The sequence below is a fragment of the Populus nigra genome, chromosome 15, assembly GCF_951802175.1.
Source record: "Populus nigra chromosome 15, ddPopNigr1.1, whole genome shotgun sequence".
Lineage (NCBI taxonomy): Eukaryota > Viridiplantae > Streptophyta > Magnoliopsida > Malpighiales > Salicaceae > Populus > Populus nigra.
In genome coordinates, this window is record NC_084866.1 from 11717672 (window position 1) to 11729213 (window position 11542).

At 35.4% G+C, this 11542-nt stretch overlaps 1 protein-coding gene across 1 annotated transcript; it reads left to right on the forward strand.

Annotated features, from left to right (window-relative positions):
- Positions 1–2283: 2283 nt before the first annotated feature.
- On the forward strand, positions 2284–5269 carry LOC133674768 (heptahelical transmembrane protein 2). The gene is made up of 4 exons (XM_062095993.1): positions 2284–2669; positions 2773–2871; positions 2970–3054; positions 4190–5269. Exons 1-4 carry the CDS (start codon positions 2422–2424, stop codon positions 4865–4867), a joined length of 1110 nt encoding a protein of 369 aa, XP_061951977.1. The 5' UTR covers positions 2284–2421; the 3' UTR covers positions 4868–5269.
- Positions 5270–11542: the final 6273 nt, after the last annotated feature.

Consider the following 11542-nt stretch of genomic DNA (forward strand, 5'->3'; position numbering starts at 1 on the left):
AGCAATTTAGTATATCATTTTAATTTTTAATATGAACTAAGGGTTGATTGGGATATAGTCAATGATATAATTGTTTAGGACACTGGATTAATTAAGGGAATCTTAGCAATCACGCTCATCGTAGAATAATAATTTAGTATATCATTTTAATTTTTAATCAATCTCTCATGAAAAATGTTTTTCATCGGTAACACTTTTTCCATGTTAGGTTAGTTTTACTCACAAAAACTAAATTCCAATCATGCACAATGAAGTTGTCAGAGCAAAACTTGCCTATACACACATTTATGCAATGGAAAAGGGGGGGAAATATAATTTATTTAATCATGATTCCATTTAAAAACAAGTTTATTAAACGTAATAATAAATGTTTTTTTTAATTAATGTAGGTGTCCGGATCAACTTACACGTACCTCAACTAATCTTACGGACCCTAAAATTAGCAACCGTGTAAACCTCAAATGACCATTATATTAATAACAACATGATTCGAACTTGAGACTACAAAGAGAACATACCTTTTAATTCTAAGTTCTTATTATATAGAGCCACCAACAACCTAATAGATGGTTATATAATAATAAAATTTACGTTGCTAGGTGGGTTAACTTAAATTAATCAAAACAATATTATATATATATATATATAATGTTAAAGTGATATATCATTTTAAAAAATTAAATTCTAATTTTGACCGAGTATATTAATTTATTTAGGTCAACTTCCACTTGATATTTTAGAGGATTTTCGTCCATCATCATATATTTCTCCTATCAGTGTTTTCTACACGTAATTCATTTTTCGATTCTTGTATATAAATCAAGTTGGTTACCTAGAGTAGACGTAGAAGCTAACCCTCCCTTGGAACTTTCTCATAGCTTGGATTGAGTGAAATACACACACATTATATTATAAGATAATTTTTTCCTGCTATATTACAAGTCCAATGAAGTTTTTATTAATTTTTTTTTAAAGAAATAACTCAATTGGTAAGATTCAAGATTTGTTTTTTAAAAATAATCAGTTCGAGTCTTACAAATTTTAAGATCATTAGAGACTTACATGATTGTTAACTTTATGGCTCATGAGATTAGTCAAGTTGTGCACAAATTGGTCCAAACAACTATTTTAATAAAAAATTTTATTAAACATAAAAAATAAAAAAATTAGATATTATTAACAAGCATACAAGGATGATCTAATCGATTTTACATATATATTTTCAACAAAAAAAAATGTTTTTAAAAAACATACTTTACTGTAATACTACACACGCCATTAATGGAACACATCACAAATTTAAAGCACCAAAGATTCAAAGCATAGAAAGCCTAATTGCAATCTAACTCAGGGAGGAGCCACAACAAATTGATGAATTCCTGGTTCAGCTCACCTAAATTACATTTCTCACCTTCCTCCCATTTGATTTCTCACGCACTCAAAACATTAAATAAGAGAGAACAACATTTTACCCTCACACGTGGCAGTGTACCCTAAAAGCAATAACCCCCCGCACTCAACTCCATTCTTATCCACTGACGTCTCCATGATTCTTATTCAAATTATTTAAATATTCCAATATTCCAAAACATCTTCTAGTTTGCAAAATTTTTTATTTTTTAAAAAATAAAAAACTTCCATATGAGTAATCTCGATAATTGTTAGCAAGTTAATTTAGAGGTTGTTTAAAATTGTGTTTTTGTGTGTTTATTATGAAAAACATTACATTATTTTATTAATGTTTTCTAATGATTTTAGTATTGATTTTAAAATAAAAAAAATTAATTATTTTTATATACTTTCAAGAAAAAATACTATTTAAAAAAATATAATATTCTGAATTTCTAATTAAAATGAACAAGAAATTAACCTAACACAACCTAATTAACTCCATCAAATCTTGAATGATGTAATTAATTTCGTGAATCTTGTACTATATAATACTAAAAATTCAAAATATTATAATTTTAATAAAAAAAATTACTCACTATTAATCTACCAATCCAATAACCCGATCATTTTTTAAACCGGTACCGGATCAAGTATCATAGATATACCTTTTAGATTAGCTCACCAAAGTTTATACATTGATATCTTTAATTTCAAGATTCAAAAGATAATATGTCCAATAAGAGTGAGAAAACAGAAAATCCAACCAATAACTTAATGAAACGTGTAAAACCTAAGCTAAGATCATTACAGCTAATTATTTCCTTTCCAGAACAGCTCACGCGCTTCTAATCATTACAGCTAATTAGTCATGTCTATAAATATTACACCATCAAAGCATGGTGAATCCTAACTCCCGAGAGAGCTGTCCTGTCGTAAAATTATCCCCGCCTGAAACAAACCCAAAATATATCCGGGAAATCCCTCGCCGGAAAAGGTATTTTCCGGCGAGATTTCGTGGTTTGAGATAGAATGAGGAAAAACGCGAAGAAGGTGAACCAGCAAGTGAAGATGGATCACTCAATGGATGAGAAAACAGAGAAAGTGAAAAATTCAAAGCAGAGAATGAAGAAGAGGTCGAGATTATTGACATACAAAGAGTTGCCAGATTATTTGCAAGATAATGAGTATATATTGGATTACTATCGATGCGAATGGCCTTTAAAAGATGCATTTTTTAGCGTGTTTTCTTGGCACAACGAAACTCTCAATGTCTGGACGTAAGTATTTAATTGTTAATTTACAGATCAAATAACATGAACACTTGCGTTTTTTATATAAATTACTGTGAAATGAAACTTGAAAATTTACTTGTGCCTGCAGCCATTTAGGGGGTTTCTTAATATTTCTGGGATTTCTGGTTTTGAGTTTCATGGAGGAGAGCACGGAGAACATTGAAAGTTTAATCACCAGTTTCTCGAGGTTTCTTCTACTTAATTTGGAATTTTTTTTTTTCATTCTTGGTTCGATGGGGGATGGTTTTCTGAGTTGATTGTTTTGTTTTGGTGCGGGACTCACAGAGCAAAAGTTTCTGGACCTCTGATGACACTGATGATGATGAAGAAGAATCAAGACTTGAACGTCTCTGATAATCATATCTTTCCTGTAAGTTTTTTTATTTTCCCTTCTCTTGTTGTCTTTTCAGCTTTCTAATATTGTTCTTTGAAGATGATGATCATAAGGAATGACTGTGATCGGTAGGGACAGCATCTTGTGATTTTTTTTATTCCATTAATAACTCTTGGCCACACCATGTGATGCACTGATGGTGTAATTTAAATTTCTCTCCTTTTCTTTTTTAGAAAAGGAAACCCTTTTGGAATGTTATCCTCTTTGAACTGTTCTAAAATATAAGGAATCGAAGTCTTCAATTGGCTTAATATTTTCCTTCTTGAATTGTTCTGAAAGGATAAGTAATTGAAGATTTCAATCCGCATAGTAAATGGTTTATGGCAATTTGTTTTAGTTTTAGATTATTTTTTATATATTTTTGAATTGTTTTTTATATACTTATATTAAAATAAAATAAAAAATATTATTTTAATATAAAAATATTTTAAAAATAATATGTTTTTTTAAATTATTTTTTAAAAAATATATATTAAAATACCGTGCATTGGATGATGTGGACATCACATGTGAAATCCCTGTGCGTCTAGGGATATGGAATTCAAATGGGCCAAAAGAAAATTATATTTATCATATCTTTACGATAAAGAAGTGGGAGCACCGGGGGCGGTGTCGATATGAGTGATTCTTGTCGTGTAAAAGTTTCCACAAGGAAATGAAAGATTCCTTCCGTGATTTCTTTACCGCCATTACCACGAATAGGGAAGCAGCTCAGCACCTGGCATATCTCCTCTTTTCTCAAATCTTTGCATGTATGACAAATATATGTTTGACCAACCCAATATTTTTGCTTTTATTGTTGCTGAGACTTGAGATGCATGTCTTAGAGAGGGATTGCTTTGTGTTATGTTATTACACTGATCAAGAATAATCAACGAAAACTGACAAAAATCTCAATCCCACGTCTTGAATTGTTCTAAAGTTCAGATGATATATTTGTTAAGTTGGTGAAGCACATCGAAATTTTTATCTGTAAAAATTAAGAAGGATATGGATTATAGATGCAAGGGGGGTGAAAAATCTTTGCACTAGTAACATAAATCTTGTATGGTTATGTATTATATATCAGGAGATTTCATACATAAGAAAAAAATCATTTGCTTCTGCGCAGGATTCGGTCTTAATGAGGCACATTTCACAGCAATCAGTCTTCCATAAGCAGGATGGTTCTGATAAGGTTATTCCTAGATGGCCATGGTTTGTTTTCCTATCTGGGGCGATGATGTGCTTGGTCTGCAGCTCCCTCTCCCACCTCCTTGCTTGCCATTCCAAACGCTTCAATTTTTTCTTCTGGCGCCTAGATTATGCTGGCATCTCCCTTATGATAGTTTGTTCATTCTTTGCTCCCATCTATTATGCCTTCTATTGCAACCCCTATCCACGGTTCTTTTATCTAACCTCCATAACTGTGCTTGGTGTACTTGCAATCATCACCCTCCTTGCGCCTGTTTTTTCCACTCCTCGTTTCAGACCTTTCAGGGCCACCCTCTTCCTCATCATGGGTTTTTCAGGGGTGATTCCTGCAGCACACGCAGTTGTCCTCCACTGGGGGCATCCACATATATTTGTATCCCTCGGATATGAGCTTGTTATGGCAATTTTCTACACTGCAGGAGTTGGTTTTTATATCACTAGAATACCAGAACGTTTGAAGCCTGGTGCATTTGACATTGCTGGGCACAGCCATCAGATTTTTCACGTGTTTGTTGTTCTAGCAGCACTTTCTCACTGTGCTGCCACACTAGTTATGATGGATTTTCGCCGGAGATCTCCAGCGTGTGCATGCTAATTAGGCATTTTGTGTGAAGCCACCACTTAATTAATTGGTGGAAGACAAATATTAGTGGAGTTGTTGGCATAATTAGGTGCCATGATTTATGGCATAATTTGTGGCATAATTGGTGCCATGATTTATGGCATTTGTCCCCTCACTCTTGCCTATAAATAGGCAATGCCTTCAAGCTTATTTTGCACACCAAGTTAGAGAAGAAGAAGAGGAGAGTGAAGAGAGAGTAATCCCACAAAGTAAGTGAGGTATTTGTGAGAGAGCAAGTGAGGTGTTTTCTCCTAGTAATAGAGAGATTCTTAGTTGTTCTCCTATTATTTGAGAGAGGTTGTAATTCCCACATTACTTAGTAAAATCCTTCTATACTTGCCCGTGGACGTAGCCAAATTGGGTGAACCACGTAAATTCTTGTGTGTCTCATTTCTCATTTTATCCTATCTCTTGCCTTTTATCTTGTCGGGTTTGCATGCTAGTATCCTAACAGTGGTATCAGAGCCTTCTGGTTGGTGTTGTTAATACATAAAAGTTATTCGTGTATACGGTACTATTCACGTCTACGACACTATTCACCTATACGGTACTATTCATCCATACGGTACTGTTCACATACGCTACTGTTGGTGTATATAGAAAGTCAGTGCGGTGATTAAATACAGTCTAGGAAGTTCTGTCTAAGGAGATTGGGTTTTAAGCGGGACCGTTTGTGACCCCTCCAATCTTTCCTGGGAACTTACTTAGTGAAGTATTATTCATACGATACTATTTCTATATACGTTACAGATCTGTGAAACGGTGATAGCTGAATAGATCTCGGTGAATACAATGGCAGCAAAGTACGAGATAGAGAGGTTCAAGGGGAGCAATTTCTCACTGTGGAAAATGAGAATCAAGGCAATCTTAAGGAAAGACAATTGCTTGGCAGCAATTGGGGATCGGCCCGCGGAGATCACTGATAATGCAAAATGGAATGAAATGGATGGCAATGCTATTGCTAACATACATTTAGCATTAGCCGATGAAGTGTTATCAAGTGTGGCGGAGAAGAAAACAGCTAAGGAGATATGGGAGACTCTAACAAAGCTATATGAGTCCAAGTCTTTGCACAATAAGATTTTCTTAAAGCGGAGACTTTATACCCTTCGAATGGCAGAAACCACGGCGGTGACTGGCCACATCAACACAATAAGGACTCTATTTTCACAACTCACTACGTTGGGTCAACAAATAGAGGAAAGTGAACGTGCAGAGCTTCTACTTCAAAGTCTTCCAGATTCGTATGATCAGCTCATTATCAACTTGACCAATAATATCCTCACAGACTATTTAGTCTTTGATGATGTTGCAGCCGCCATCTTGGAAGAAGAAAATAGGCGCAAAAATAAAGGAGACAGAAATAGTTCAAACCAAGCAGAGGCATTATTGGTGTCAAGAGGGAGATCAACGGAGCGTGGCTCCAGTGGGAGTCAAAGGCAAGGGAGGTCCAAATCAAGAAGCAAGAAGACTGTGAAATGCTACAACTGTGGCAGAAAAGGGCACTTCAAAAGGGATTGTTGGTTTAAAAAGGGTATAGAGAACACTGCAGAGTCATCAAAACCTCAAGGATGTGTTGCGAGCACCTCAGAAGATGGGGAGGTTTTATATAGTGAAGCAGCGACAATCTCTACAGATAAAGAAGAGCTTACTGATGTCTGGCTAATGGATTCAGGAGCAACATGGCATATGACTCCTAATCGAGATTGGTTCCATACATATGAACCCATCTCTGGAGGCAAAGTGTTCATGGGTGATAATCATGCTGTAGAGATTGATGGCATTGGCACCATCAAATTGAAGATGTATGATGGCTTGATTCGCACTATTTCAGGAGTGCGGCATGTGAAAGACTTGAAGAAGAATCTTTTGTCCGTAGGACAATTTGATAGTCTTGGCTGTAAGATCCGAACAGACAATGGAATAATGAAAATTGTCAAAGGAGCGCTGGTGGTTTTAAAGGCAAGAAAGACAGTTGCAAACATGTTTGTATTAATGGGAGAAACACATCATGGGGCAGAAGCGTCAATCGCATCAGCCAATCCTGCAGAAGAGAAGACGATGATGTGGCATCAAAAACTAGGCCACATGTCAGAGAAAGGTTTGAAAGTTCTCTCTGATCAGAAGTTACTCCCTGGGCTTACAAAGGTTACTTTACCCTTTTGTGAGCACTGTGTTACAAGTAAACAACACAGGTTAAAGTTTGACACATCAACAACTAAGAGCAAATGCATCTTAGACCTGATTCACTCTGATGTTTGGCAAGCACCGGTTGTATCCTTGGGAGGAGCAAGATACTTTGTATCATTTATAGATGACTTCTCCAGGAGATGTTGGGTGTATCCAATTAGAAGGAAGGCAGATGTGTTCGCAGTCTTTAAAACTTTCAAAGCGCGGGTGGAACTTGAATCTGAAAAGAAGATCAAGTGTTTGAGGACTGACAATGGAGGAGAATATACCAGTGATGAATTTGATAACTTCTGTCAACATGAAGGTATCAAAAGGCAGTTCACAACGGCATACACTCCACAACAAAATGGAGTGGCAGAGCGGATGAACAGAACTCTATTAGAAAGAACAAGAGCAATGTTGAAGGCTGCAGGTCTAGGAAAGTCATTCTGGGCAGAAGCAGTCAATACCGCCTGTTATGTGATAAATCGATCTCCATCAACTGCAATTGAGCTGAAGACACCGATGGAGATGTGGACTAGGAAGCCAGCTGATTATTCTCGATTGCATATATTTGGAAGTCCTGTGTACGTGATGTACAATACACAAGAAGTTAGCAAGCTGGATTCAAAATCCAGAAAATGTGTATTCTTGGGATATGCTGATGGAGTGAAGGGGTATCGCTTGTGGGATCCCACTGCCCACAAAGTAGTCATCAGCAGAGATGTCATATTTGCAGAAGGTAAAATGCAAATGGAAGAACATAATAGCATTCTAAAGGAGACTACAGCAGTCCAGATTGAAAATACTCAGAATCATACTTCTTCTGAAGATGCACCAGAGCATGAAGAGCAAGAACAAATAGAGTCTGAAACTCCTGAAGTTCGGCGGTCAACTCGTGAAAGAAGACCACCGGCTTGGCACTCAGAATATAGTACTGAGAGCAATATTGCATATTGTCTTCTAACAGAGGATGGAGAGCCATCAACTTTCCATGAGGCTATCAAAAGCACAGATGTATCTATGTGGATGACAGCAATGCAAGAGGAGATTGAAGCTCTGCACAAGAATAACACTTGGGATCTTGTTCCGCTACCACAAGGAAGAAAGGCCATTGGCAACAAATGGGTTTACAAGATAAAACGTGATGGCAATGATCAAGTGGAGCGGTATCGTGCAAGATTGGTGGTGAAAGGATATGCTCAGAAAGAAGGAATAGACTTCAATGAGATATTTTCTCCGGTGGTACGACTTACTACAATCAGAGTAGTCTTGGCAATGTGTGCTATATTTGATCTTCACCTAGAGCAGTTAGATGTGAAAACTGCATTTCTTCATGGAGAACTTGAAGAAGAAATTTATATGCTCCAACCAGAGGGTTTTGCTGAAACAGGCAAGGAGAACTTGGTTTGCAGGTTGAACAAATCTCTATACGGTCTCAAACAGGCGCCGAGGTGTTGGTACAAGAGATTTGATTCCTTCATAATTAGCCTTGGGTACAACAGACTCAGTTCAGACCATTGTACGTATTACAAGAGGTTTGAAGAAGATGATGTTTTCATCATTCTGTTGTTGTACGTGGATGACATGTTGGTGATAGGCCCCAACAAAGATCGAGTCCAAGAATTGAAGGCACAGTTGGCTAGGGAGTTTGATATGAAGGACTTGGGACCAGCAAACAAGATTCTAGGGATGCAAATTCACCGAGACAGAAGTAAGAGGAAGATTTGGCTTTCTCAGAAGAATTATTTGAAGAAGATCTTGCGTCGCTTCAACATGCAAGATTGTAAGCCAATTTCCACCCCACTTCCTATTAACTTCAAATTATCCTCAAGTATGTCTCCTAGCAATGAAGCAGAGAGGATGGAGATGTCTCGAGTACCGTATGCATCAGCAGTGGGAAGTTTAATGTTTGCCATGATATGTACAAGACCAGACATTGCACAAGCAGTGGGAGCAGCTAGTCGATACATGGCAAATCCTGGTAGAGAGCATTGGAATACTATTAAGAGGATCTTGAGATACATCAAGGGTACCTCAGATGTTGCATTATGTTATGGAGGATCAGAATTTACTGTCAGAGGTTATGTTGACTCAGATTTTGCTGGTGACCTTGAGAAAAGAAAATCCACTACAGGCTATGTGTTCATAATTGCAGGAGGAGCTGCGAGCTGGATCTCTAAACTTCAGACTGTTGTAGCATTGTCCACAACAGAAGCTGAGTACATGGCAGCTACACAAGCTTGTAAAGAAGCAATATGGATGAAGAAACTTATGGAGGAGCTCGGGCACAAACAAGAGAAGATTTCTTTGTATTGTGATAGTCAGAGTGCCTTGCATATTGCAAGGAATCCAGCGTTTCATTCAAGAACAAAACACATAGATGTTCAGTATCACTTTGTTCGCGAAGTGGTGGAAGATGGAAGTGTGGACTTTCAAAAGATTCACACAAAGGAAAACCCAGCAGATGCTTTGACCAAACCAGTCAACACTGATAAGTATATATGGTGTAGATCCTCTTCTGGCCTAGCAGAAACGTAAGCAGCATGAAGATGGCAAGTATAGAAAGGATAGAAGAATCACAGATGATCAAGTGTGAAGACTTGATTAAATCATCAAAGTCTTCAAGTGGGAGAATGTGAAGCCACCACTTAATTAATTGGTGGAAGACAAATATTAGTGGAGTTGTTGGCATAATTAGGTGCCATGATTTATGGCATAATTTGTGGCATAATTGGTGCCATGATTTATGGCATTTGTCCCCTCACTCTTGCCTATAAATAGGCAATGCCTTCAAGCTTATTTTGCACACCAAGTTAGAGAAGAAGAAGAGGAGAGTGAAGAGAGAGTAATCCCACAAAGTAAGTGAGGTATTTGTGAGAGAGTAAGTGAGGTGTTTTCTCCTAGTAATAGAGAGATTCTTAGTTGTTCTCCTATTATTTGAGAGAGGTTGTAATTCCCACATTACTTAGTAAAATCCTTCTATACTTGCCCGTGGACGTAGCCAAATTGGGTGAACCACGTAAATTCTTGTGTGTCTCATTTCTCATTTTATCCTATCTCTTGCCTTTTATCTTGTCGGGTTTGCATGCTAGTATCCTAACATTTTGCACTTAGCTCACTACTTATTGACAGCAGTGAAAGCATGTTTTCATGAATTCTCTCTCGTGTTGTAACACGTAACGTTCATTGTATTATTATGAAGTGTGTTTAGTTCTACTCAAAATAGAGAATAGTTCCTTCATATTCTTCGCAATCATGATGGATTTTAGCACGTAATTAGCTATGTGGCTTGTGCTTTCCCTTCATGCAGAATTTTTTTTCAATGAAAAAAAAAGAGAAAAAGTATGCAATCATTTACAACATATTTTTTGGAATCTAGGAAAAAATTATAATCGCAAACCAAAAACTATCTGCATGTATTTAATTATATAAATTAAAAATCATATATCATAATAAATATATAAAAAAATCATGGAATTAAATTAAAAAATTAAGAGATAAATGCCTTTTAAGATATATATATCTTGTTGTTGTGTTGAATAACTTTATTTATTAAAATTAATTTATTTTGTAATAGAATGATAATAAAAAAAACATACAAAGAAGCTGGTTAGATTAATTTTTTTTTAACACAAAAAACATCCATGCATCGTTAAGGTGTTTTGTGAGAGAAAATATTAATAATAATCATGAATTCAAAATCTAACATATATTAGATGATATATTTTTATAAATGTATTGAGATGACAACATATTATATCGATTTGAGTAAACCCGGGTTATGAAACCGTGATAATTCTATAAAAAAAAAATCGAAACAAATTACGACATTCAATTCCTAATCAACTCAATGTTAAAAGATGAAATTGAAAATAAAAATATTCAATTCAAAAAAAAAAAAAACTCGAGTTAACCGAGATTAACTTGTCAAATCTACAATTAATTTTGTTAAAGTTTGATAAGAATAGGTGTTTTTTTTAAGTCAAGTAAAAAAAACTTTTAAAAAACAAACAAATGATATTTTTTTTATATTAATTTTAAGAGGTTAAAAATATAATAAATTAAAAAAACAAGCCAAACAATTGGGTCTATGCACATGTTTGGCCCATAAAAAGCCTAGTGCTAGGCCTATGAAAGAGGCCTCGTCTTTGAGCCAAGCCTTTTTTCTCCGGAATATATATATATATATAAAATATTAAAGGGTTAACGACCCTTTAATTCTCTTATAGCAAATAATATTGATAATGCATTGTATACTGATTTAGTTTTTAGTAATAAAGGGTTGTCAAAAAATTAAATTTTATATTTTTTTGTTAAAAATCTCAATTTTTAATATATTTTAAATTTAAAATACCTGAAAAGTAGTTTAAACATTTTGATAAACTCATATATGACATAAAAAAACCCAAAAATCCATTGAAAAATCTAAAATTAACCTAAACTTAAAAAACTTCTCGAGTTTAAATCTACCATCTC